Source organism: Leptopilina heterotoma, unplaced genomic scaffold, assembly GCF_015476425.1.
Source record: "Leptopilina heterotoma isolate Lh14 unplaced genomic scaffold, ASM1547642v1 Lhet_59, whole genome shotgun sequence".
Lineage (NCBI taxonomy): Eukaryota > Metazoa > Arthropoda > Insecta > Hymenoptera > Figitidae > Leptopilina > Leptopilina heterotoma.
In genome coordinates, this window is record NW_025111133.1 from 2,078,453 (window position 1) to 2,104,575 (window position 26,123).

At 27.7% G+C, this 26,123-nt stretch overlaps 1 protein-coding gene across 2 annotated transcripts in view; it reads left to right on the plus strand.

The window, feature by feature from the left end:
- LOC122509016 overlaps positions 1 to 26,123 on the plus strand; it is a 64,304-nt gene extending 38,181 nt beyond the window's left edge. Inside the window, exons 2-10 of one of the 2 annotated variants that reach the window (XM_043622748.1) lie at positions 798 to 862; positions 1,412 to 1,453; positions 5,320 to 5,534; positions 9,367 to 9,656; positions 9,971 to 10,112; positions 17,483 to 17,552; positions 23,565 to 23,714; positions 23,791 to 23,933; positions 24,020 to 26,123. In XM_043622748.1, the coding sequence (XP_043478683.1) occupies positions 798 to 862; positions 1,412 to 1,453; positions 5,320 to 5,534; positions 9,367 to 9,656; positions 9,971 to 10,112; positions 17,483 to 17,552; positions 23,565 to 23,714; positions 23,791 to 23,933; positions 24,020 to 25,948 (3,046 nt within the window). In that variant the 3' untranslated portion in view covers positions 25,949 to 26,123. The remainder of the gene's footprint in view (positions 1 to 797; positions 863 to 1,411; positions 1,454 to 5,319; positions 5,535 to 9,366; positions 9,657 to 9,970; positions 10,113 to 17,482; positions 17,553 to 23,564; positions 23,715 to 23,790; positions 23,934 to 24,019) is intronic. The other variant, XM_043622749.1, reaches the window with a different exon arrangement.

The window sequence follows — 26,123 nt, forward strand, 5'->3', positions numbered from 1 at the left end:
TAATTTTTTTGAAATATAATGGAGTTTCTTTGACAATAATTGAATTAAACAAAGAATTTTTTTCAATTTTTTAAAAATAATCGTGTCTGTTAATGATCATAATTAAATAATTGATTATTGTTTCGAAGGATTTATTCAAATTTTAGAAAATAATTGAATTTTTTGAAGAATTTTACTATTTTAAAAAAATAATTGAATTGTTTCAAAGAATTTATTAAAATTTTAGAAAAAAATTGAATACTTTAGTGAAATTTTATTGAAATTAATTTAATTTATGCAAAGATTTTTATATTTTAAAAAAATAATTGAATTGTTTCAAAGGATTTATTAAAATTTTAGGAAAAGTGAATTTTTGCAAAGATTTTACTATTTAAAAAAAATAATTGAATGGTTTCGAAAGATTTATTAAAACTATAGAAAATTTTACAAAATATATTATATATATTTTTCAATAAATAATAAAAAATATTATATATTTTGTAATAAATTTATTTAATTGAAATTTGTAAAAATATTAACTAATTCTATTTGATAACCGACTTTTTGCTTTCGAATTAATAAAATTTACTAATAAATAGTAATTTCTACTGATCTATTATAGTAAAATTTACTAATCCAAAAGCAAAAAGTCAGTATTTTTCAATTTAGTTTAACAATTTTGGAAAAAAATTCAAAAAAATTTTTAATGGAATTAATTTTTGTGTACATTATTTATGTATAGAGTATAGAGAAGGATTTTATTTCTTATAGGATGTTTTTCTGATTTTATTAACAAATAAATAATTTTGTTGTTTTAGGTATCCTTCGCCAGTTCACAACGGTGGACAAAACGGACCGACAATGAACTGTGGAGGATCACAAGGTAGGATACACTCGTATTGATTTCTCTCATGTTACAAAAATTTCTGTTACTTTTGACTCCGTTTGTACGGCTTCTTTAAAATGAATATATATATTTGCTTTTAAATTATTATTCAAAGTTAATTTTTTGTTCAATATTAAATTAACAAAAATTCTATTATTCATTGTTTTATTTTTTCATTTTGTTTATTTTTTTCTATATAAAAGGTGTAAATAATTGAAATGTAATTTAAAGTTTTGTTGCATTTGGTTTTTTATTGTTATATAAAATTGAAATATAGATATAATTGAAAATATATGAAAATTAAGGGCATGTGAGGGACGGGAGATTAGACACTATTACTCTTTTTGTCGTAATTAAAAAAAACGAAGTGAAATTTATTTTTTGAAATTCAAAAGAATAATTGTCTAATCTAACGTTCTTAAATGTATATAAATATAATCAGTGATTTGTATTTTTCGTAAATTTTTAACATTTGTAATCTTCTTATACTTTCGAATGTTAAAAAAAAGTCGCACTTTCCTTTATTTCTATGTTTTTTGTTTTAAGATTTGGCATTGAACCAGTTTGACCCACTTTTTAATTATTTAGGTATGTTTTTTATACATTCCTTATTAATACCATTTTGAAAAATAACAAATTTTCGAGAAAAAAAAAGAAATACTAATACAATAATATAAGAAAATTCTTGTTAAATCATATAATTATAAGGAAAAGTTAAACGCTTGAAAAAAAATCTTTTCTAAAAATAAGCTTTTGATTCCGCATGGTAGAAGTAATTAGTTTATGGATTTTATTTTCTCGCATATATTGTAGATGTAATTGATGTAAATAAAAAAATGTAAAAGAAAAGTGATAAATTTTCAGAGAGAAGAGTATTTTGTATAAATATTAAAATGGGAAATAAATAGTCAATAATAATGATAATGATAATTCAAAGTTGTGTGTGTGGAAAAATACTTGGACGCCTCCTTAAAAGAACTCATAAAACTCTAACTTGTCGTTTATTTTCACCTTTAAGTTCGGCGAGCGAGTGTATATAAAAATAGTTGAATACTAAAAAAATAAAAGCGCGATCGAGTTACATAAGTTCTAATAGAAGACAGAGAACTTTTTAATATTGTACCTAAAAGACTCAAAATTGACCCCAATTTCGTTTTTATTAAAAAAATTATATCAATTACTTTTCTATTGTCATGAAAGAATGAACAGTTTTTATATTATTTTCGCCGAATCTTATTTAAAGCATACATTTTTCAAATTAAGTAAGAAGAAGTTAATTAGCAGAAAATAAAGTAAAATAAAAAAAAATTATAAATCTTTAGTTCGAAATGTTCAATTGGATTAGATTTATTTATTTCTTCTTCAAATTGAATTTTTATTGCAATAATTTTGCGTCACTATAAAAAAAAATTAATAAAAATATTAAATATAAATATAAAATATTGCAATCGGTAATTTATGAAAATAATTTTAATAAAATTCGTTCATTTGAACAATAAAAAATAATTGAAGATCATATAGTGATTTTAATATTCTAAAATGGAATAAAAATTGAGAAAGAATCAAAATTCATCCGTCCATTATTGATAACTTTGTTCCGTTTGTCTCTTGATTTTTTTAAATAAAAAGAAACTTGGAGTCACATGCATGAGAAATATTTCTAATCCAGAACATTAATAAATGAATCTAATTAATATTTCATTTATCATTTGAATTAAATTTTTAGTTATAATTGAAAATGTTTTAACATATTATATTTTTCGCAAGCACGAATAAAATCTTCATAAATATAGATACACATGGATATTATAGAGATGAGAGGTTTAATCTTCACAATTTTTTTTCTCAATCTATTAAAGTATATATCAAAAATGAATATTGATCTTTCATAATAAGAAAAAAATTTCCTTCAACTTTTCCTGAAGAACTGTCAGTAGTCGTTAAATTTTCAAAACTTATTGAACACGTTACACATCTTATATGATTTTCTTAAAGAAATTTCCTTAAATATATTAAATGCAGAGTTTAAGCAATATCGTGAAATTAAATATTCAGAAGATTTTAACTTTTTTAGAGTCTTTTTTAATGTCATTGATTTCTTTTCAAATAATTATACGATTTGAAATATTAAGAAAGGGGTAGTAATTTCTTCTCCTCTTGATATGAATTTTAGTAAAATAATAAACTATTCTAAAAAAAACTAAAATTTAGTTTCTTGCAAAATTCAAATAAAATTTGGTTAATTTTTTAAGCAATATTAGTCGAAAATTAATATAACACTAATAACAATAGTAGGTATTAAAAGAACAATAAAATTTCTGTTCATTTTTTAATGAAGTTTCTGTATTAGTACAAAAAAATATATTAGTAAAAAATAGTATAATATCAATATTAATAATAATAAAGATTTATATAATAAATAAAGTAACGATCGCTATAATAATGTTTTGAAAATTTGAATTATTTGTCTTTATGAATAATTTAATTATTCATGTAATAGGATTACGGTGTTTAATTGTCACTACCCCACGGAAAATAGAATTTTATTGTTTCGAATCGAATCTCTTAAAATTTCATTATTCTTTTTTTTGGAAAAAAACAAAAAAAAAACATGACACATTGAACTCTAAAATGTTTTTTTAATAAACGAGCAATTTAAATATTTATTTCCCATTGGAATGTTGCGAAAATTTGAAAATCTGAACATTTGTTTTTTTGTATTTCGTTTAGTGTATAAAAACGTTTTGCAACTTAATTGACGTATATATAGAAACGTGTAGTTTAATTTAAAAATGTATAAATCGCTTTCGTTTTACATTTTAGTATTTACAGAATATTTAAAATAGAAATATATTTTACATTTGTGTTGTAGTAAATTACTAACAATTTAGTTTATTTAATTATAAGTTTTGTTTGCTCATCATTTATTTAATTAATTATTTATTTCATTAATCATATAGATAGGATTTATTATAATTAAAAATGGGAGATTTTTGTCTATAAAATATTACATAATACCTAATGTTAGTGATTTTATATTTTATAATTTATTTATTTTTATATTCTTTTTATAAGAATAGAAATTTAAAAATTTGATTTTTTTTCTATTGATTTTTATTTTTTAATAATAAAATCTTAAAATTCAACAAAATCTTGAAATATTTTAAAATGATTAAAAATTTCTACTCTAAAATATTTTTTTTTCGTACATTTTTTATACTCAAATTCTGAAAATTAATTTTTTTTCACAATTTTATAAAGAATAATTAAATCGTTTTATGTTCTTTTTATTTACTGTGTTTTATACGTAAAAATAATTAGAATTCATCATCATATATCATGTATTTGCTTTTATCCTTTTTTTTATTTGCGGATATTTTCCAGTGAATTTTCAGAAAGAACACGATCTATGTCAGTCAATTTATTTTTTCGTGTACGCATAAAATTTTCAGCAAATATGTACAATGTGCATTTAAATATATTTAAAAAAAAAGAAATGAAAATTCAGTTTCTATAATATTGAAAATATATTTTTCACGTACATTTGAATTTGAAATGATATTTCCGGTGATAGTGAAAATGTTTTAAAAAATAATACTTTCTTATGAGTTTGTAATTATTGCGATGAGATAATATTAAATTTACTGATTTAGATTGTCTTTTTTGGTATATTTTTTTAAAAATATGTATTTAAAAATGAGGTAATATTAGCGTACTTTAGTTTTATTTTTACTTATCTCATTTCTGGAAAATATTTTATAAAATAATAAATTTATATTTATAAATTTATTATAAATATATCATCATTTTAAAATTTCTTTTCATTTTTTTCTAAAATAGACTCATATCCTGTGTTTTTAATTATTAAAAGTTAAATTCGTTTCTTTCTGCTGCAAATAGTTTTTTAAAAAGAGATTAAAATTAGATTTTGTTAATTTTGAAATTTATTCTGAATACCTATTTATTCTTAAATAAATCTTTTGAAAGTGAATAGAAAAATTACTGTTTTTTATAATAGTTTAATCTTATTTTGAAAATCTCTCTAAATTCGAATTTAGTAAAAATGTTTACTAATTTGAATCAGTGACTGATTTTTTGCTTTTAAATTAGTAAATTATACTAATAAATAGTGATTACTATTTTATTAGTAAAATTTAATATAGTAATGTTTAATTTATGAGTAAAATTTAATATAGTAATAACTAATTTATTAGTAAAATTGACTAATTAAAAAGCAAAAAGTCAGTGGCTAATGCAAATTAGTAAAAAATTTTCCTAATTCAAATTTAGAGAGTAAAATAAAAATATAATTTAATTCTAACAATAGTAAATGATAAAAATTCGAGATTGAATAATTTTGATCTCTTTTTCTTGTTGGGAATTATTTTGTCAGCGAATAGAAACGCATGGAAATGTTATGATTTGAAATTAATCTGTGATTCTTTTGCATAAAGGTGTATTGGTGAAACAAGAAGCTGGAGATGATGGTTATGAGACGAGTCCTGATCTTGAAATGAGAAGTACTGGCGGTGACAGTAGCCAACAGTATCATACACCTCTAACACCACATACACCACACACACCACACACACCTCATACACCACTTACACCTATATCAGCAACACCGCACCAACCCCAGCAACCTGGTTCGACCGCCGCTCTTGGTCAGGTAACTTGGTTTCCTCTGCATATATATATATACCTACTATATATTAAATATATTGCCCATATATATACTATATATATTCAGTATAATTAACCCACTGATGCATTTCAACGAAAATAAATTACTCCTCTCTTTTTGAATTTTTTTTTTTTTTTTTAAGAAGAAACTGTGATTAAGGAGTCAAATAACAAAATGTTAGTCTCAGTGTCAATTTCGTATTTAAAAAAAAAGAACAAATGTGAGCATGTAGAATTGTATCAGAATTATTGTCACTTCAGAATCTTCAGAACCTACGGAATAAAACTGAAGAAAGATAACTAAGGAGCAAAAAATTTGGGGTTATGTTTGTAATTTTTTAAAAGAAAATAATAAAAAGAAAACCAGTGTTTTACAACCAAATAAATACTTGATAGTTTTGACTATAAAGCACTGGTTTTCTCTTCATTAGATAAAAAATATTCGATAAAAACAGAATTTTGTTTTAAATTAAACAGAGAAAGAAGAAAATGACAAACATAACCTTAAAATAATATTTTCTTAGGTACCTTTCTTCAGTGTTATAAATTTTAAATTCGTTTTGGAAGAAGGGTAAAATTTAGTTGAAACTTTGAAAATAATGTTGGAGAAGTAGCAATTTTTATAATTTCTTGAATTTCAAAAGGTTTCAAACTAAAATTTTAGAAAATTTGAATTTTAAATAATTTTAATTTAAAAATTATGTAAAAATCAGTTTTTTGAAAAATTTGTATGAAAATTTGCTTGTAATTAGTAGAAGTTTTGAATATATATTTAATTGAAAAATTTTCGTTTAATTGAAATTTCATAAAATTAAATCGTAAACATGTGGATTACTTAATATTAAAAAATAGGAAAAAATTATTTACTTAATTATAAGCAAATTATTTGATTGATTCAGTGAAAATTTGGTTGTTTCAAATAAATTGTTCTCTGCGTGATATTATAAATTTAAAAAAAAAAGAAAAGAAAATTAATATGAACAATCTGTTTCTTCTGTCACAATTCCCTCGTTTGTAATACTATTCATACAGCAAATGGGACAAGCAAGAGAAGAACACTTTTCTCCTAATGCATAGAATGGAAGGGGGAGGGATGTCCTTTGAAAGAAAAATGATGTTAAAATAATCCCTTTGGTCCTTAAAAATGAAAGGAAATATCTCGCATACAAAATGATTTTTCCTTTACAAAAGAAATAGATATGTGTGATGCGCTCTGATAAGAAATGGATCTAAGGAGCAAACGAATTTATCTGCATTAAAGGATCCATTTTATTAGAATTAAAAAGGATCCTTTAATTTAATCATTAATTGCTTCCTCATACTTTTTTTATTCGTAGGTATTTGATTTTATTTTTGTATTTTTACTCCAAAAATTACAAACATAACGTAAAACTTCTCTTTTTTGGTCTTTTTGCCTTTTTTATTACACGAAGAGAGAATATAATTATGTATATTAAATTTTGTAAAAGTATTTTACAAAATTTAATATATTGTATATTCTCTCTCTGTCTTTGACATAAATTTGAAATAGATTGATATGCATATATCCATGAATATTATACAAACTAATTAATAAATAATATTTACCATCTTTATTTAAATATAGTCCCATCAAACTTGTCATTTTATCTCGATAATCAGTAGTATTTTATAATATCAAGTTCTTTAAAATGTTTTATTAATCTAACTTTCATATCATGGAAAAATCAGCGTCACTTGACATTTTTAAATGTTTTTCTCCTCAACTGCAAATTTATTATTAGTCTCGTTTTTATGATTCTTCAAATTTTTTTCACACTTAAATTGATGAGAAGAAAATTTAATATATACTGTTTATTAATAGATAAAATTGCTAAATTTGAATTTTATAATAATTTTCATTCCAAATTCAGAAATAGTTTTAATTTTATTTCAATTCTTTTTTTTTAATTTGAAATTGGAAATTTTGTAAAATTGAATGAATTTTTAACGAGTAGACTTATTATTAAAAATTAAAAAATTATTAAAAATCATTGATTTAGAGACAAATTTGTGTTAAAAATCCTAATAAATAACTAAATTGAAATCTTGAAAATAATTTTCGGGATGTAGCAATTAGAATTTAATAATTTTACTTAATTATTTGACAATTTTAATTAAAAATTTCAAAAAAAAATTCAATTTTAATAAATTTGCGTTTTCAATTTTTATAATTAATTGAATTTCAAGAAATTTCAAACTAAAGTTTTAGAAAATTTGAATTAGAAAAAAATAATTCTATTTAATTATTTGATAATTTCTCTTAAAAATTTCAAACATAATTTAATTTTAGTAAATTTACGTCTACAATTTATATAATTAATTGAATTTCAAAAAATTTAGAATTAAAGTTTTGGAAAATTTGAATTTTAAAAAACTTTTATTAAAATATTCGAAAAAATTATTTTTTTCGAGAATTTTTATTCATATTTTTTTAAATTACTCATATTTTTGAATACATATTTCATTGAAAAATTGTTGAATAATTGAAATTTCTTAAAATTGAATTGTAAAAAAAGTGGACTTTAGAAATATTTTAGGAGATATTTTGTAATTGATTTAGAGAAGAATTTTAGTTGAAAATTCAAGAAAATAGTTGAATTGAAATCTTGAAAACAATTTTGGTGAAGTTGCAATTTTTATAATTTGTTGAATTTCAAAAGGTTTGAAACTAAAATTTTAGTTATTTAGAATTTTTAAATAATTTTAATTAAAAAATCTAAAAGAGTTATATTTTTGAAAAATTGTTATTCAAATTTCATTTAAATTCGTTAAATGTTTGAATATTTATAAAATTATTGAAAAATTTTCGTCCAATTGAAATTTTGTAAAATTAAATTGAAAACAAGTGGATTTCAAATTTATTTTCGGTAAATTTAGCTCTTTTTCTTTGAAAAATTGAATTCTCAAAGAACTTTCTCAAAAATTATTCAAAATAATTTATTTACAGAAAAATTTGAGTAAAAAATTAAAGAAAATAATTGAATTGAAATCTTGAAAATAATTTTAGAGAAGTGTCAATTTTTCTAATTTATCGAATCTTAAGGGATTTGAAATTCAAAGTTTTTGAAAATTTTAATTTCTGTAAAAAAATAATAATATTCATTAAATATTTATCTAAAAACATTTTTTTTTGTTTCGAATAATTTTATTATTAAAGATATTCAGAAATAAATGTATTACAAACATTTTTTTTGTGTCAAATAATTTTTAGTGTGAATCAGAATATTCTTTAGAGACAGAGCAAAAGTTAAAATTTAGTCTAGAAATCGGAAAAAGAAAATTAAATTTTTGTGGCAACCCTGTACACATAGGGAAAAATTTGTTTGAAACAACGATATTTTGGTTGAATGAAGTAAAAAATCCATTGCTCTCAATATATTTGTTTGGTTCAACTAAAAATTTGCTTCTGATGACGAAATTCGTTCTTTGAAGACTTTTATTAAACTTACCAAAATTTTTTTATCAAAGATAGAAGAAGTTTAGCAAATGTTTATTTAAATCAAATAAAAATTTATTTTTAAATAAATAAAAATAAAGAAATAAAGTTTATACAATAAGAAAATAGAATATTTGTTTGAAACATAATTTTTCCGAGTTTAACGTACTATTTTTGTTTTAATTTATTCTATTTTGTAATATATAGAGAGTGCAGTGTGCAGAGGGTATTGATCTTTTTTTCGTCCCCCTTTCATGATTTTAATTTGATTAATGTAATTTTGAAAATGACGTTAAAGAAAAATTTGATTATCCTTGTTTATAAAATGATGATATTAATTGAAGTTGATTTTGTTCGTCAGGTGGGAATAAAATGTGAGACGCCAGTGGATCCTTATTCGTTTGTTGATGAGGAAATGTCAATGGGTGGCATTAGGACGGCGAGTAGTCCAGGAATAAATCCCGATCCAATGGCGTGTCCTGGAGGTACGCCGCCAGGTTTGGGAACTCGAACTGCCACGCCGCCATGTTCCTTATCGAATCAACATCAAATGAATTTATTAATGAACGGTGCTGTGAATTCGCAATTAGTGCATCAACCGAAAAAGCGCGGTCGAAAGAAAAAATCTGAAATGATTTTAACGCCGGAAGAGTGAGTCGAAAATAGCAGATTAATAATGGTCTTATATTTATTTATTGAAATCGTTTTTCCTTTTATTTATTATAGACATTGTTTTAACCTTTTTTTAAAACATTTTTTATTTCTTGAACCATTTTTTTTCTTTACTCTGCGCATATTTTGTCACTAAACCTTTATAAAAAATATTAAATGCGAATTTTATTTCTATGTAATGAAGGAGGGACTATTTTGTTTCTTTTTTTTGCACTGATAGTGAAATATTTAAAAAGTTTTATAAAATAGTTATTTGGAGTTGCTCTTAACAAGTTCTCTTTCACGTGTTTTAGAGCGGAACTAGCAGAAGCTAAAAAGAAAGCCAAGACGTATAAGGAGAGGAAGAAGCACGATAGATTCGATGGAATGCCGGAAGAGGAAGTGAGCAAACGTGTGTTACCGGATCACCTTACCAATAATCTCGACATCATCATAGTGAGTCAATTCACTATTAATCTAGAGCGATACACAACGATTATTGCATTTTTATCAACTCCTCTTTTTTAAACGAAATACTTTTTTAGAGGATAAAAGTAGCAAGTTGAAGAGAGGTTTTTTCCCCGATTGAAAACGAATCGGTAAACTTTGGCTAATAGTGACTAGTTACTATTTCTCTATCGGCAGCAAACAACTTTCTAGCAAGGAGAAAAAAAATTTCTTATTTTAGTAAAAAAATCCCTTATTTTGATAAAGAAAATCAATTTAGATTAAAAAGACGTATTTTTAGAATTCTTACCGCTAAATGGAAGAATTCTTCAGGACTGAATTCAGGAAAATCAGGGAATTCCAGAAAAAGTCAGGAAAAGTAAATTCAATTTGGGAAAATCAAAAAAATGTCAGGGAATTTTATCAAAAGTCAGGAAAAATATTAAATTTCTAGAATTAATGAGAAAATTCTGAATTTTTTGTCCAGTTAACTTTAAAAATATTAACAAGAATTCATTCTTCTTGAATTTCTTTATGTTTACCATCCAAACTTTGAAATCACTTACGAATTTTAATTCAAAATCGTAAATTTTTTCTATTTTTGACAAAACCTGAAATGTAGAGAATATAAAATTGAATTTATTTTCGATAATTTAATTTTTGATGAGCAATCATATAATTATTACTTACAAATTGTTTAGCGAATAATTTTACTTCAAAACTAGAAAAATAATTGAATTTTAAGAGTTGCGATCACAATTTTCATCAATAATTGAATTTCAAAAAGGTTTTCAAATTGAAATTTTAGAAAATTTGAATTTTAAATCATTTTTAATTGAAAAATCTAAAATATTAATTAGTTTTTTAAAGATTTTCGAAATAGTTATTTTCGTAACAAGGGCGCAAAATAGGTGATTGCGACGATGGCGAAATGAAGGGAGCGAGGGGACACAATTTCGCGCCCGAGGCGAAGCCGAGGGAGCGAAAGTGTCCCCGAGGTCCCGAAATTCCGCCAAAGTCGTAATCACCTTTGCGCCCATGATGCGAACATAATTTTTTGTCCTAACTGCATGGAAAGTATGGCATAGAGGGCACGCACGATTAAACGCTCATATTAGTTAAAAATTAAGCTCTATATAAACATTATATCGAATGAAGTCTATAATGATAGAAGTTTTAAAATAGAAATAAAAAACAATGTATTCTGGAAACATAGTATTTATTTAGAACGTAGTAATTAATAATTAAACAAAACTGAAACAAGAACTTTTAAAATTGACAATTTTGATAAACGAAATGGGAACAAAACCAAATGTCTCATTATTTTTTTAGAGAAAATAAAAAAAAATTGCAAATTTTTATAGACAAAATAAAACAAGTTGAAAATGTTTGCAGTTTTATAGTCAACACAAAAAGAAAGTCGAAAATGTCGCATTTTAATGAAGAAAATCGAATAATTAACAAGCGGGCGGTAAAGTATTTTCCGCCCGCTCGGAGGTAGGCGAAGCGGGCGGAAAATACTTTACCGCCCGCTGACGTCATACAAGCGGGCGCAAAATACTTTTCCGCCCGCTTCCCCCACTCCCGGGCGTAATGTGTTACTTTGCGCCCGCCTTAAGTGCCCGAAATGACATACTTTCCGTGCAGGTAGGACAAAAAATTTTTATTCTATTTTGTTTGAAATAAGTTGAATTTGATGAATATATTTTTAATTAAAAAATGTTCTATTAATTGAAATTCCGTAAAATTGCATTATAAACGAGTAGATTTCAAAAGTATTAAAGGTAAATTTTGTTTTTTTTCCTTGAATAATTGAATTCTGAAAGAACTTTCTCAAAAATTATTCAGAGTAATTGATTTAGAGAAGAATTTGAGTTGAAAATTCGAAAAAATAATTGAATTGAAATATGGAAAATAATTTTCGTGAAGTTGTAATATTTATATAATTTATTAAATTTTAAAAGGTTTCAAACTAAAATTTAAGAAAATTTTAATTTTTTAATAATTTTAATTCAAAAATCTGAAAATGTTAGTTTTTTTGAAAACTTTTTATTCAAATTATAATAAAATTCGTTGAATTTTTAATAATATATTCAATTCAAAAATTTTCTTTTAATTCAAATTTCGTTTAATGAAATTGTAAACAAATGAATTTCAGATTTCTTTTCGATAAATTTTTCTCTTTTTCTTTGAATAATTGAATTCTTAAAAAATATTAAAAATAATTGACTTAGAGAAGAGTTTGAGTTGAAAATTCGTAGAAAATAATTGAATTGAAACTGGAAAATGATTTTTGTGAGGTATTATTTTTATAATTTATTACCTTTCAAAAGGTTTCAAACTAAAATTTTAGATAATTTTAATTCAAAAATCTGAAAAAACATTTTTTTGGAAAAATTTTTATTCAAATTTTATTAAAATTCCTTGAATTTTTGAATATATATTCAATTGAAAAGTTTGCATTTAATTGAAATTTCGTGAAATTAAATTCTTAACAACTGGAATTCACATTTATTTTCGGTAAATTTTTCTCTTCTTCATTGAATAATTGAATTCTTAAAAAATATTAAAAATCATTGACTTAGAGAAAAGTTTGAGTTGAAAATTCGTAGAAAATAATTGAATTGAAACTGGAATATGATTTTTGTGAAGTATAATTTTTATAATTTATTACCTTTCAAAAGGTTTCAAACTAAAATTTAAGAAAATTTGAATTTTAAATGATTTTAATTCAAAAATCTAAAAAAGTTTGTGATTTTAGAAAAACTGATATTCAAATTTTATTTAAACTCATGGAATTTTTGAATTTGAATTGAAAAATTGTCGATTAATTGAAATTTCGTAAAATTTAATTATAAACAAGAGTATTTTAGACTTATTTTAGATGAATTTTATCTTTTTCATTGAAAATTCGAGAAAATAATTGAAATAAAATATTGACAATAATTTTGGGGAAGTAGCAGTTTCAATTTCAGAGGGTTTTAAATTTGAAATTTTCTAAAATCCTAATTTCTATGGAAAAATAATAATGATTTAGGATCTAAAAAAATCTATTTGTTTCGTAGAATTTTATATTTTAAGATATTTACAAATTATTGTATTACGAATAGTTGTTTGTGTATCTAATTATTTTTGGAGAAAATGAGAATATTTTTTAGATTCAGAGAGTAAGTGAAAATTCTCTTTGGAAATCAGCGATAGAGAAAACGAAATTTTTGCAAAAAGCAAAATTTTGTAATATCGATATTTGAGAGAGAGAGAGGAAGAGGAAAAAACTAATTTTGCAAGGTTGAACAGTTCGAATGCCTAGAATATTTGACAGTTTATGAGTTCGTGTATGATTCGGTTATTGGCCGCAATGTGAATAATACATATAGGTAGATTGAGGTAACACGATCGAAGTGTTGTTTTTCAATCGAGACAATTCCAGCCTCGTCATTTTATCCTCGTTTATCCCAGGTCGCCATTCAACGCCAACCGAGCGACTAACGCATTGGCGTTAACACGCTAATGCGATACGTACTTTATGGGCCAGGTTCGTTCGTTTCGTTTCGTTCACAACCTAACGATGTAAAACGATTCCACCCCCCTTTGATACCATTCCACACACACACGCGGATGACGGAGGCAAAGCACCCTATATTTCCAACCAAACCCCTTTTTGGCAAAATTCTCTCTCTATCTCTGTACATGCATTTATCCCACGACATCCCTCTCTTTGTTATCTCTCGAATTTCGTCGAGGTCATTCCCAGAGAATTTCGTATATCGTTCGTGTTAAACTCATTACTAATTCTGTAACAGATTTCCAACGAGTCTGACTAATGTATATTGTTTACATGCGCGCACATCGCGCACATCGCGCACATCTAGAAAATGAAAGACTTTTTTATCTTCCTGATAGAGTTATGTTCAATGCATCCTTGGACTTTGTCGTTATTAATTACCCAACCTCTAAAGCCAAGAACGAAGAAAATTCTATTGCGCAACAGGTACCTCTACGTCTACAGAATGTGTTACGTAATCAACGGAACGATGTACAGATTAGACTTTTGTCGACCTGCACAGTTAAAAAAAAAGTGTATTTCAAAGGTGAATAGTGTTCTCCCCTTTTTTTTAATAAAAGCATCCGGGGTTGATTGTTTTTTTTCCATCGACAATTGTTCTTATTTCACAATATTTTCCCTCAATTGATCAGTTCTTCTTTTCATTTTCTTCTTTGAGTTTTTTACATTTTTTTCATGTTTTCCCTTTCCAAGGAACTCCTTTTTTTCAGGAGAGGAATTGAACGATAGGCAAAACAGAAAAGTTAATCGATTTCGGATTTATTATTGAATTTAAAAAACGAACCAATTGGAATAAGAACAAATTTGTCCAATTTCAGGTCGTTACCTAAATTGTTTCTTACTGGGAGTAAATTGTGCAATTTTTGAATGAAAATTAAATTCCCTTTTTGGAAAATATGCCAATTTAATTCTAAATAAAAAGAATACATAAATATTAAGAATAAATTAGTTTGAAACCTTTTGAAATTTAATAAATTAGAAAAATTAGAAAAATTGCTATTTCACAAAAATTATTTTCCAGATTTCAATTCAATGATGTTCTCTCATTTTTTACTTAAATTTTTCTCTAAATAAATTATTTTCAATTTAATTTTTGAGAAAGTTCTTTGAAAATTCAATTATTCAAAGAGAAAAAGCAAAATTTACCGAAAATAAATCAGAACTCCACTTGTTTACAATTTTATTTACCGAAATTTGAAAAAAAAAAAAATTTTTTTTATCGAATATTACATTCAAAAACTCAACGAATTTTAATAAAATTTGAATAAAAATTTTTTGTAAAAACTTTTTCCGATTTTTGAATTAGAATTATTTAAAATTCAAATTTTCTATAATTTTAGTTTGAAACTTTTTGAAATTCAACAAATTACAAAAATTGCTACTTGACAAAAATTTATTTTCTAGATTTCAATTCATTTTCTTGAATTTTCAAAGAAAAATAAAAAATTTACCTCAAATAAGTCTAAAATACTCTTGTTTATAATTAAATTTTACGAAATTTTAATTAAACAACAATTTTTCAATTAAAATTCAAAAATTCAACGAATTTTAATAAATTTTGAATAAAAATTTTCCAGATTTTTGAATTAAAATTATTTAAATTCAAATTTTCTTAAATTTTAGTTTGACACCTTTTGAAATTTAATGAATATTATAAAAATTGCTACTTCACGAAAAACCTTTTCTATTTTCGATTGAATTATTTTCTAGAATAATAATAATTATTATTTATTTTTCTTCATCTCTAAATAAATTATTTTGAATAATTTTTGTGAAAGTTCTTTGAGAAATCAATTATTCAAAGAAAAAAATTTAACTAAAATAAATCTGAAATCCACTTGTTTTCAATTTAATTACACGAAATTTCAATTAAATGCAAAATTTGTTTTCAAAAACTTGAACTAATTACAAACAGATTTGAATAAAAAATTTCCATTTTTCTAAAAAACTTTTTCAGATTTTTGAACTAAAATTCGTATTTAAAATTCAAAATTTTTTAAAATTTCAATATCGATTTCGATTGTTTATTGAATTTTTCCTTAATATACTTTTACTTTCTTTCAAACATTATACTCTTTTCACTTTCAATTCATTTTTTTTGTTGCTCCAAATAAATGTGTTTTTTTAACCGAAAAATTAAAGTTTGGAATCTGAAATTGATTGGATTTGAATACAAATAGCATTTCGAAGGTCAGTTCAATAAATCAAAAAAAAAAAATATGAAAAAAACAAACAAAAGTGGTTGGGAATTTTGGGATTTTTTCACCTAACGAGTTTTACAATAGTTGACATTTTAGTTAATCTTTTTCCTATATATTGTTTTCAAGTGGAAATTTCATTTTCTTTTAAGGAAATTTTTCATTTTTTTTCTTCCTACCTTATTTTCTTTTAGATTATTTTTTGTTTTGAGTTTTTTATCCAGAGAAAACGTTTATAATTTTTTAGTAAAGGACGGGATCTTTCAAGGAAACTTTTTATTTTTTTCTTGATAATTTTTTTTGGTAGTTTTTTATTCAGAGGGTAATTTTTTTCTTGATACTTTTGTATCCAGAGAAAATGTTTATATTTTTTTTAGCAAAAAAAAAAGGGTTTTTCCTAAAGTTTTTTTGAAAATGAATATTTTTCTCTTTTTTTAGAAAAACGTTTGCGATTTTAGAAGAACAGTAGATTTTATAGAACGAAAAACTTATATATTTTAATTTGAAAAAGGACGGGGGAAAAAAGATTATTATATATATATTTAAATATACATGCTTCTTAGTTGCATCGACCGATGTGAACGACCCCTTTTCAATGAGATAGAGTCATCGTTGTCGCCGTTGACGGAAACGAGGTGGAAATAAGCCTCGACCGCTCGCTAATTTGTAGTCGATCGAAAGCAGCCGAGTTTGTTTTTTTATCGCCTTCTCTTTTTTCCAGCCATACAATATTCAGAAGATGTATTGGATTATATATTTCTAATTATTTTTTCCCGAAGTTAATTCATTCTTTGTCAAAGTATATTTCCAAAAGAAATTCTCAATTTCAGTCCAACATTTTACTTTTTAGTTCATTTTTCACTTTTTAGTTCATTTTTTTCTTTTTATTTATTTAAAAGTTTATTAAAAAATTTATTTAAAAGTTTGTTTAAAAATTAAAATTAAAATTTACTGTTTAATTAAAACAGAAAATTTATTTAAAAGTTTATTTAAAAATTAAAATTAAAATTTTCCTGTTTAATTAAAACAGAAAATTTATTTAAAAGTTTATTTAAAAATTAAAATAAAAATTTTGAAATTTATTGTTTAATTAAAAGAGAAAATTTATTTTTTATACATTTGTCGATATCGAAAACGAATTTGATTCAATTTTTAATTCGTAGGGTATTTTCGAAAATACGAATGAGCGCAGATTCTGTCCGTAAGTTGTTACGATAGAATTGTATTTTTTTTCTAATTATTGTAAAATCGAATTTTTTTTCTAAAAGGCATATTTAAGAAGATTCAATTTAGTTTTCTTTCTTAAGATCGTGCGACAAAAAATGTACAGTAATTCAAATTGTTCTCGTGGAAATATGTTTCTGTTTGAAAAAAAAAAATTTGGAGCACGTTATAAATTATGAATTTAGAAAAGAAAAGTAATGTAGGGAAAGTTCTGAAAAAGTCGGAATCAAGTTTTCCCGAATAAATAAAATCGGAATTTTCCTTTCCGAAACAGGAAAACTTGATGTCGATTTTATTTATTCCTGATGTGCTTGACGATGAAAAACAAAGTTTTATAATTAAACGATAAATTGAGTGCTTGAAGGGAAATTAATTGTTACTTTGTCTTTCAGATTGGAATCAATCCTGGACTCTTCGCCGCCTACAAAGGACATCATTACGCTGGACCAGGAAATCATTTCTGTAAGTTGAGATTGCAAAACAGAAAAACTGTCTCTAAGAACAGTATTATGGAGAGAATATTTCCCGAAGAAAAAACGAATTTTTCGTTTGGCAAGTTTAGAAAAAGAAACTATTAGATGGACTATTTTGAAATGCAAGCAGCATTCGACAGTGATTTCGATCAGCCTTTAATAAACATTTTTACGCTCCAGTGGCCAGGCCGGTGCCATTACGTACGCATATACGCGTGCGTGCATTTTATGTGCCTACGGTGAGTGAGGTTAGGTGCGGGCTGGATTTTCCAGGGTTTTCCCGGGGTTGCGGTAGTTCGAGGGGGCGGGGTGCCGGATGGATGTGTCGGGAGAATTGCAGGCGGAGGCAGAAAAGAGCGAGAGAGAGAGAAAACGAAAGAGGAGAACAGCATGACGCGAGGGAGAAACTATAATGAGTGGTGCGCGTGAGGGAGAACGGGATAAAAAGGGGTGAGAGGAGGAGGGAGGTAAAAAGGTTGGAAGCTGTGGCAACTGAGAGGAGGAGGATGAGGAGGAGGGAAGTGGAATGGGATGCCAAGGGGGATTGAGCGGGAAACAGAGACGGATAGAGAGTGTGAGGCATTGACTATATGGGTAACAAAGCTAGGGGATCAGAGTAGGGCTGAGGGCTGAGGGAACCTGGTTCAATGTGGGTTGAGTACGATGGGTCAATTTGAGAGGCGAACTGCAAAGAGAGGGGTCAAAAAATTCCCAACTAAATCGAGACTAACTCGAAAATATTAAAAATTCTCAAAAAAAGAAACCATAAGGACGTTCTCCCTCCATTTATTTTACACTAGTCCAAAAAGTAACTCCCAAGGGAGTTGGATTTAAATCCCAGTTGAATTTAAATTCTGATCCAAAAGGATCAGAATTCATTCAATTATTTTTCTGTAAATCAAAGGACCCACAGTTTTTCTAAGGATTGAGTCTCAAATTGAGACAAAAAACGGAACAAAATTGTTGCCAACCATTTGGTTACGTTTTTTGTCTCAATTTGAGCCTCTTAGAAAAACTGTTCCCCTTTTTTTGTCCCTTGAGAAAAATACCTTTGGAATTCGCTTTTAGCAGCAATTTAGATTTTTAGTTTCAAATCAAACCTACAGAAATTTAAATTATCAAAGTTAGATTTTGAATTTTTTGGAGCAGTTGATTTTTGAAAGAGGAAATATTTTTTAAACGTTTTATTCTTTTCATTCTTTTTTTTTTTTGTGAATCAGTGACATTTACTGAAACAATATCTATTTTCTTAAAGATAAGTTTTCTTAACAATAAAAGTTTATCAGAAATAGTTTCAAGATTGTAATCACGTTAATCAAGCAGCACTCATATTATCTTTGACCCACTAAAGAAAACCCTCCTCCCTTCCCCTTTATACTTGTATGAAGAATGTTAGTCAAAGATTATTTTTATATTAACTGTTTTTTTAAGTACTTTCGAGATTTGTAAAAGTTCTTTTATAAAATTTTCATAAACTATATTTATCGCGTAATTTATTAGAAAATTGTCGATATTCTCAATTAGCTGATTTATTCATTCGTAATTAACTTATTGTGAACTTGTAAGAATGATGATAATTTGAATTGGAAGAAAATATTTAATTAATAGACGTGTTTCTAAAAAAAAAAGTTTTATTAAAAATAATTTGAAAATTTTGAAAATTTTTCTATATTTTCCAAAATGATTAATACAGTTTTTTTAAATTAATTGTACAGAAAATAATCCAATAGAAATTTTTTTTACTAATAAAATTTTTACATATTCTCATAAAAAATGAGAAGGTCTTGGAATTTTTTTGGAGTAAAAATTAGTTTTTAGTTTTTAGGTATACCAAATATTGAAAATATTAAATTCTATTCTATTTAAAATATTAAATTCTATTCTACTTAAAATATTAAATTTTGTTCTATTTAAATTATTAAATTATTTTCTATTCTATTTAAATAATTAAATACATAAAATATTTTGTAAAACTGAAATTAGTATTAAACTTTGGTATTCAAGGGAAATTTTTGATTTTCAAATATATTTGAAAAATTTTTTTTATTGTTAAATATTCAGGGAAAAAATTCTATTTTAATATCAAATTGAGAACAATATTTTCAATATTCAGGGTGTCTAACGGTCAGGGAAGTCAGTCATTTAAATTTAAAGAAATAATTTTTTATTTTGACAAAGTTTTATTATTAATTTGTTAGTTTATCAATAATCTAGGAACAATTCCCTAAAAAATCTGAAACTATTTTATAAATTACAGATAAATTAATATTTTCGAAGTTTAGAATAATTTTATTGATTCATAATAAAATTTGGGTTACTTACTATTTGATTTGACTATCACTTCGATTTTTGTTGACCTATTAAAAAAAAGTCAGGGGAATATTTTTTTCGTTATATTTTTTATTATCTCAATTTGTTTTCCTGTTGCTTACTCATTGCGAAAGTATTTTAATAGCAGGAATTTTCATTTTCGATATGTTTGTTATTTTCCTTCAATATATTCAAAGAAAAATTTGTTTGTTGAGTATTTTGGTATCTTTTTTTATATAAGTTCTTTTTTGTAATGGTATTGTAGCTGCACTTTAAAAACTCATCGATTGACCTATTTTCACACCTTATAGAATCTAAGTTAAATAAGTTAATAATTTTTTTAACAAAATTCAATAACAAAATTGTATTTTTTTATTTTGTTAGTGTTTTTTTATTTAATTCTTTATTTTTGAGGAATGCAAAATTTTAATTTCGATTTTTGAATCAAAGATTTTTTTAAAATTGAAAGAAAACGTTTCTTTTCTTTGAAAATTTAATTTTAGTGTATTTTTATAAATTAATTTAAATTTATAATTTAAATCTTCTATAAAATTGTTTTTATACTAAATTCTTTGAGAGAAATTCAATGGTCAAAAAATAAAATGTAAAATAAAATCGGTCAGAAAGTATTTTTGACCCTTTTTGTCTGTTTATTGATTATTTTTCCTGAAAATTGGTAAATTTTGAAATTCGTGCTCAGTGTTGTAGAAAATATTTTTTTGAATCAACAAAAAAATTACCGAATGAAAAATTTGATTTTTTACAATTTTTGAAGCATTTTTGTGAAAAAAATACTTTGTTTTTAGACTATAAATGCTAAAAAATACAATTGTTTTTCAATTTTTTGATTTAAAAATTTATTTGTCTATTTTCCTAACTAATTCAAGATCATAATTTTTATAAATAAAAAATAAAAAATATATAAAAATTCTTATAAAATTACAATATGAAATTAGAATTTTTAAAACAAAAAATTGAATAACAATTGTATTTTTTAGCATTTTTAGCCTAAAAACAAAGTTTTTTTCAAAAAAATTGTACAAATCAAATTCTTCATTCGTTAATTTTTTTGTAGATTCAAAAACATATTTTCTACAAAATTACACATAAATTTCATAAATCTAGGAATTTTTAAGAAAAAAAATTCAAAAAGGATCAAAATATTTTTCGTCTTCTTTTTTTTCATATGCATTGAATTGCCCATAAATATAATCTTATCGAATATTTGAATTATTTTCTTGAAATAGTTAAAAAAAAAAATCCATGTGCCTTGTATCCATGTGCCTTGTAAAAAAAATAAATAAACAAGAAAGCAAAAGTGTTTGAAAATTTGAGAAAAAAAATTTTTTCTCCAAGAAAAAAGATATAAACTGACGATGAAAACTTTTCAATTTAAATTTACTCTTGAAAAAAAAATTGAACTCGAGTTAACATAGTTTTTAGAGCGTGTTTCCAAAGTACTTGAAAGTTTAAGCAGTAACTCTCACTGTTAGCAAATGTTTATTTAAGGCGTTCTTCTTTGTCTTTCTCTCCGCCACCTTCCTCTATTTTATATAACACTTATATTCTCATTATTATTGAATCAATATTTTTTCTGATACTTGCTTGTAAACTATTGTTTATACAAAAATAAAAAAACTTGAATTCCAAACTGAATTTATTTAATTAAATTAAATTATTTCCTCATAGGGAAAGGATTGTATTTTAGTATTTAACTTGAAATTATTTGATGCACATGTTTTATTTCTTTGATATCGGGATTCTCTGCAAGTAGGTGCGAAAGGAAAAGGAAACGTTGAAGAAAATAGAAGGGAAGAAAAGGAAAATACAGGGAGAGGAGAGATGGGTAGAAAGGAAAAGGTGAAAGCAATGGGGGGTTGGAGAAGAGAAGCGATGGTAACTATAATGAGTGGCGGCTACAAGGGTGAGACGTCGGGAAGTGGGTGGGTGGGTGGTTGGTCGAGGAGCGAGTGTGGGAAAACGTGTAGCTGGCCTCCCTTCACTCCACCGTCGCCCTTTCTCTCTACTACCAGCAGGCAGGCAGCTACCCTCGTTCCATGGGGCGGAAGAGAGGTGGGTGGTTGGATGGCCGGAGGCAGTGGGTGGAGGGGGGCTAAAAAGGGAGCTAGGTAACACAGAAACGGGGTGCTGAAGGGAAGGGCGTTGAAGGGGGTTGTCGCACGCCTATTCGCTCGATAGCAGCTTACAGTCCGTGCACGTTCACTACCCCTGGCATTTCGTGCCGTATCTGGTGGTTCGACCCCGGTCATGGGGTTCAACATAGCAATGTTCTCTCCTCCAGTCCGACAGCAAAACGGGACCAGGTCTTTGGGTCCTATCACGTTCCACTCCCACTGCCACCACCGAGATCACCGAGATGGATGGAAATTGATTTTCCAGGCGCGGTATTCTACTTTCCATCCCATACACACCACGACAGGTTCCATCGATTTTGACCTCACGTCTAAATCACCATATGGACACAAGGATATTTATTTATTTACATGAAATATCTCTCGTGTCCTTGCTTGTAACGGAAATTATCGTCTTTTAATATCCTTTTCCGAAAGGTACAACACCTCACAAACAGCTTGTTATATAAAATGCTAATTTCTTATATTTATCAATTACATTCTGTCAGATACAAATAGATTTTTCGTATTCAGAAGACAAATTCAACTGGCTTTTACCGATGGTATCATCGGTGTTTTTCAAATGCGATTCTATCGAGAGGGGAATAATTATTGTACATATTCCATGTGTACATTATGCATTCGAGAAATTATTATCAGCAACAGCTGATACATTCTCACACTATCGATATTATAATTGTATAATGACTTCTACCCTATGCTTATATTTTTTCGAAAAATCAATCAATACTTTTTTTTCACACTGACATTGGGAATATTTTTCAACACTCAATCGATTTTTTTCTCACTGACAATTTTCCACACTTTTTCTTACTTTTCAGAACTTTTTCTTACTTTAGTGGAAAAATTATTGATTTGAATTTGAAAATACATAATTGAATTAAAATTGTATTTTTTTAAATGTAGAATTTTATTTTGAAAAGCATGGAATGTCTTGTGATTATATTTGGGCGAAAGTCAAAACTATTTCTATGAAATGAAAGTGGTTGAATAAAGTCTGAAACTTGAACGCATTGGGAAAAGAAAGTTAGCTTAGGTTAGCGTCGTCGGAGGGTCGCGTTAGCTTCGATAAACTTTGTTCGATCGGCCGTTCATCTTCTTATCCCCTCCCCCCTTTTCTCTCTCGCTCTCTCTCTCTCTCTCCTTTCCTTTTTCAAGGGGTAAACGCGGAAAGCGTACGCTCTCCATCGTTTAACTTTGTTCCAAAGTTCTCCAAGGTCGAAGGTTCGCAGTAGGTCGCTCGCCCGAGCGAGTTTCAGTTGCGTCATAAATCTCGCTATCTCTCCTAAACGCTCGCGAGATCCTTGCGACAGTTTCAATTCAATAAGCGACCTCAAACTGCCAAATGGTTGCGTAAAAAAAGAAAGAAGGAGAATGGAAAATGTGACACAGAGAAAAAGAAAATACAATTTATTTTCCAGTAGTGACAAAAGATTCTTTTCATTTCTTTTTTTGAGAATTGGATTTTAAAAGGTAAACGAAATATGCTAATGCTTCGATGCAAAAAGTTGGTAATAGTTTGAAATTTGTGCTTTTAGGGAAATGTCTACATTTAAGTGGTTTAACTCCTGAACCTCTAACGGCGGACGATGATTACAAACTTCTACGTCTTGGCATTGGCTTCACAAATATGGTAGCACGTGCTACAAAAGGCAGTGCAGACCTCACGAGAAAAGAAATAAAAGAAGGTTAGTAGTTACGAAAGCTACAAAAACTTTTGATAAATGAACATTACTCTTATCAAGTGCTTGTTTTTATTTCCAGGAAGTCACATTTTACTAGAAAAGTTACGAAAGTACAAGCCTAAGATTGCCGTGTTTAATGGCAAACTTATTTACGAAGTCTTCTCCGGCAAAAAGGAATTTGGATTTGGAAGACAACCTAGTCTCGTGGATGGAACAAACACCGTAAGACTATTTTTTGTATTATTATCATTATTTATTTTTTTCCATTGAATTATGAAAATATTCTAAATAAAAATTATTTTTTACAGTACATGTGGGTCATGCCCTCAAGCAGCGCAAGATGTGCCCAATTACCAAGGGCCGCCGATAAAGTTCCATATTACGCTGCTCTGAAGAAGTTTCGCGACTACTTGAATGGAGCGATTACACACCTCGATGAGTCAGACATTGTATTCGCCGATTCGAAACTAAAGAAAAAGGATGTCGAAGGAGTGGACGAAAAGAAAGCAATGTTCACCGATGATTTAGCAGCTGATGGTGAAAATAGAATCACAGACTTGAATAGTTCAATGATGAAACACGACTCTGGATTGATTCCAGGCAAAAAGAAGCGCGGTAGACCAAAGAAGATAAAAAATCCCGAGGAACAACCACAACCCGATTGTGAAAAAAACGATCCCAATGGTGAAGTGATAAAAAAGCGACGCGGTCGACCGAAGAAGATACACCAGCAGCAAAAACAACAGGAATTAGAAGCCAAAGAGAGAGAGCACCACCATCACCATCATCACCAACAGCACCAGGTGATGTCACACCTAAACGATGGTTACGGAAACGCGATATCAAACTGTTTCTCGCCGCCTCTCATGTCACCGCCGAAGCCATTTGCTCACATGGCGCCATACTCTCAAAGTATGAACGAACCCAGCTACTTCGGTCAGGGAATGAACGACAGTCCCTACGGCATGAATTCAAAGCACAGTCCCGTCCATTTACAACACTACAGCCAAAGTCCAAAATCAATGTCCCTCTCATTCACCCATTCGGATCTATCGTCGGAAATAAATACAGCCATATCATCCGAAAACAATCTCGAGCCATCGCCACTGACATCGCCAAGTGTCGAGCACCCGGACTTCGAACCACCGAGCAGTATTTCCCAGCAGAATATGAGCAATGGACCAGGCTCCTACAATCCAGCGGTGAACGGCGACAGTGGTCATCACAGCAGTCCCGGAACCCCGTCGCACTCAAGCTACACGAGTTACATGAGCTATCACGACCAAACGCCAGACTCACACAATCCACATCCCCACCAAACAACCCCAACGCCTTTGAGTCAAACCGGAGACGAGCACTCCCATCACTCCCATCCAACGCCACCGCACAATCACCCCCACACACCGACTCACTCTTCCATGTCGCCACACCATCCCCACGAGCAATACACCATGAAGAGGAACGGCAATCAGGACGTCGCCTCAAAGAGTCTCAGCGATCTCGAATCTCTCGTTGATCAAATTCCCAGCATAACCGACGGTGGCGGTGGTCAGCGACTCCAGCACGGCCACCCAGGCATGCCCGACGAATCGCTCGCCGACAAAATGGACCCCCAACATCAATCCTATCTCTCAAATTACGTCAATGGCAACATGTCGAATTACAGTCCACCTCTACAACCATCTGGTAACGTATATCCTAGTCCTCTCCACCACTCTCCAGAGAACTACGGTTCTCTCTACGGAATGAACGGGCGCGATCCCCAACAACAACAGCAGCAGCATCAACAACAACAGCACAGCAAATCATACACTGTGGAAAATCTCGCATCGAGTAATTACACACCAAGTGCGAATCATCCGGGCAATTCGTATCCCAACATCATACCAAGCCCTCATTACCCAGTACCAATGGGCTCGCCCAATAGCTATCTTTTCAGTGGATTGGAATCTAGTCTCATGCAACGTACTTACGGGATGGGTGGAATGAGTGGAATGAGCGGAATGGGTGGTATGCATCCCTCCCTCGGACACATGTCAAATCCTTATTCGTACAATGGTTCGTACTCAAGTTCATTTGATGCTTATCCAACTCCTCCAGCGGGAATTCATGCACCAAGCGCAAATTATGCAAGTTACGCGGCTCCCGGTACACCCGGTCCTGGAAGTTCAACGCCACCTTCTTACCTTCCATCACATCATAGACCACCTGTTGACCTTAGTTATGACGGTGTATGATAATCAGTTTAAAGAAAAAAAATAACAAAACAAAAACCAAAATTTCTATTCCATGGAAGTAATCTTTTTCTACGTATTTTTACACGTTGAACTATTAAAACTGCGTCTTTCGCTCTGGACGTGGTAGAAATAAACAAAAAAAAATGGTGGTGCGCATAACTTGTGAATAGAAAAA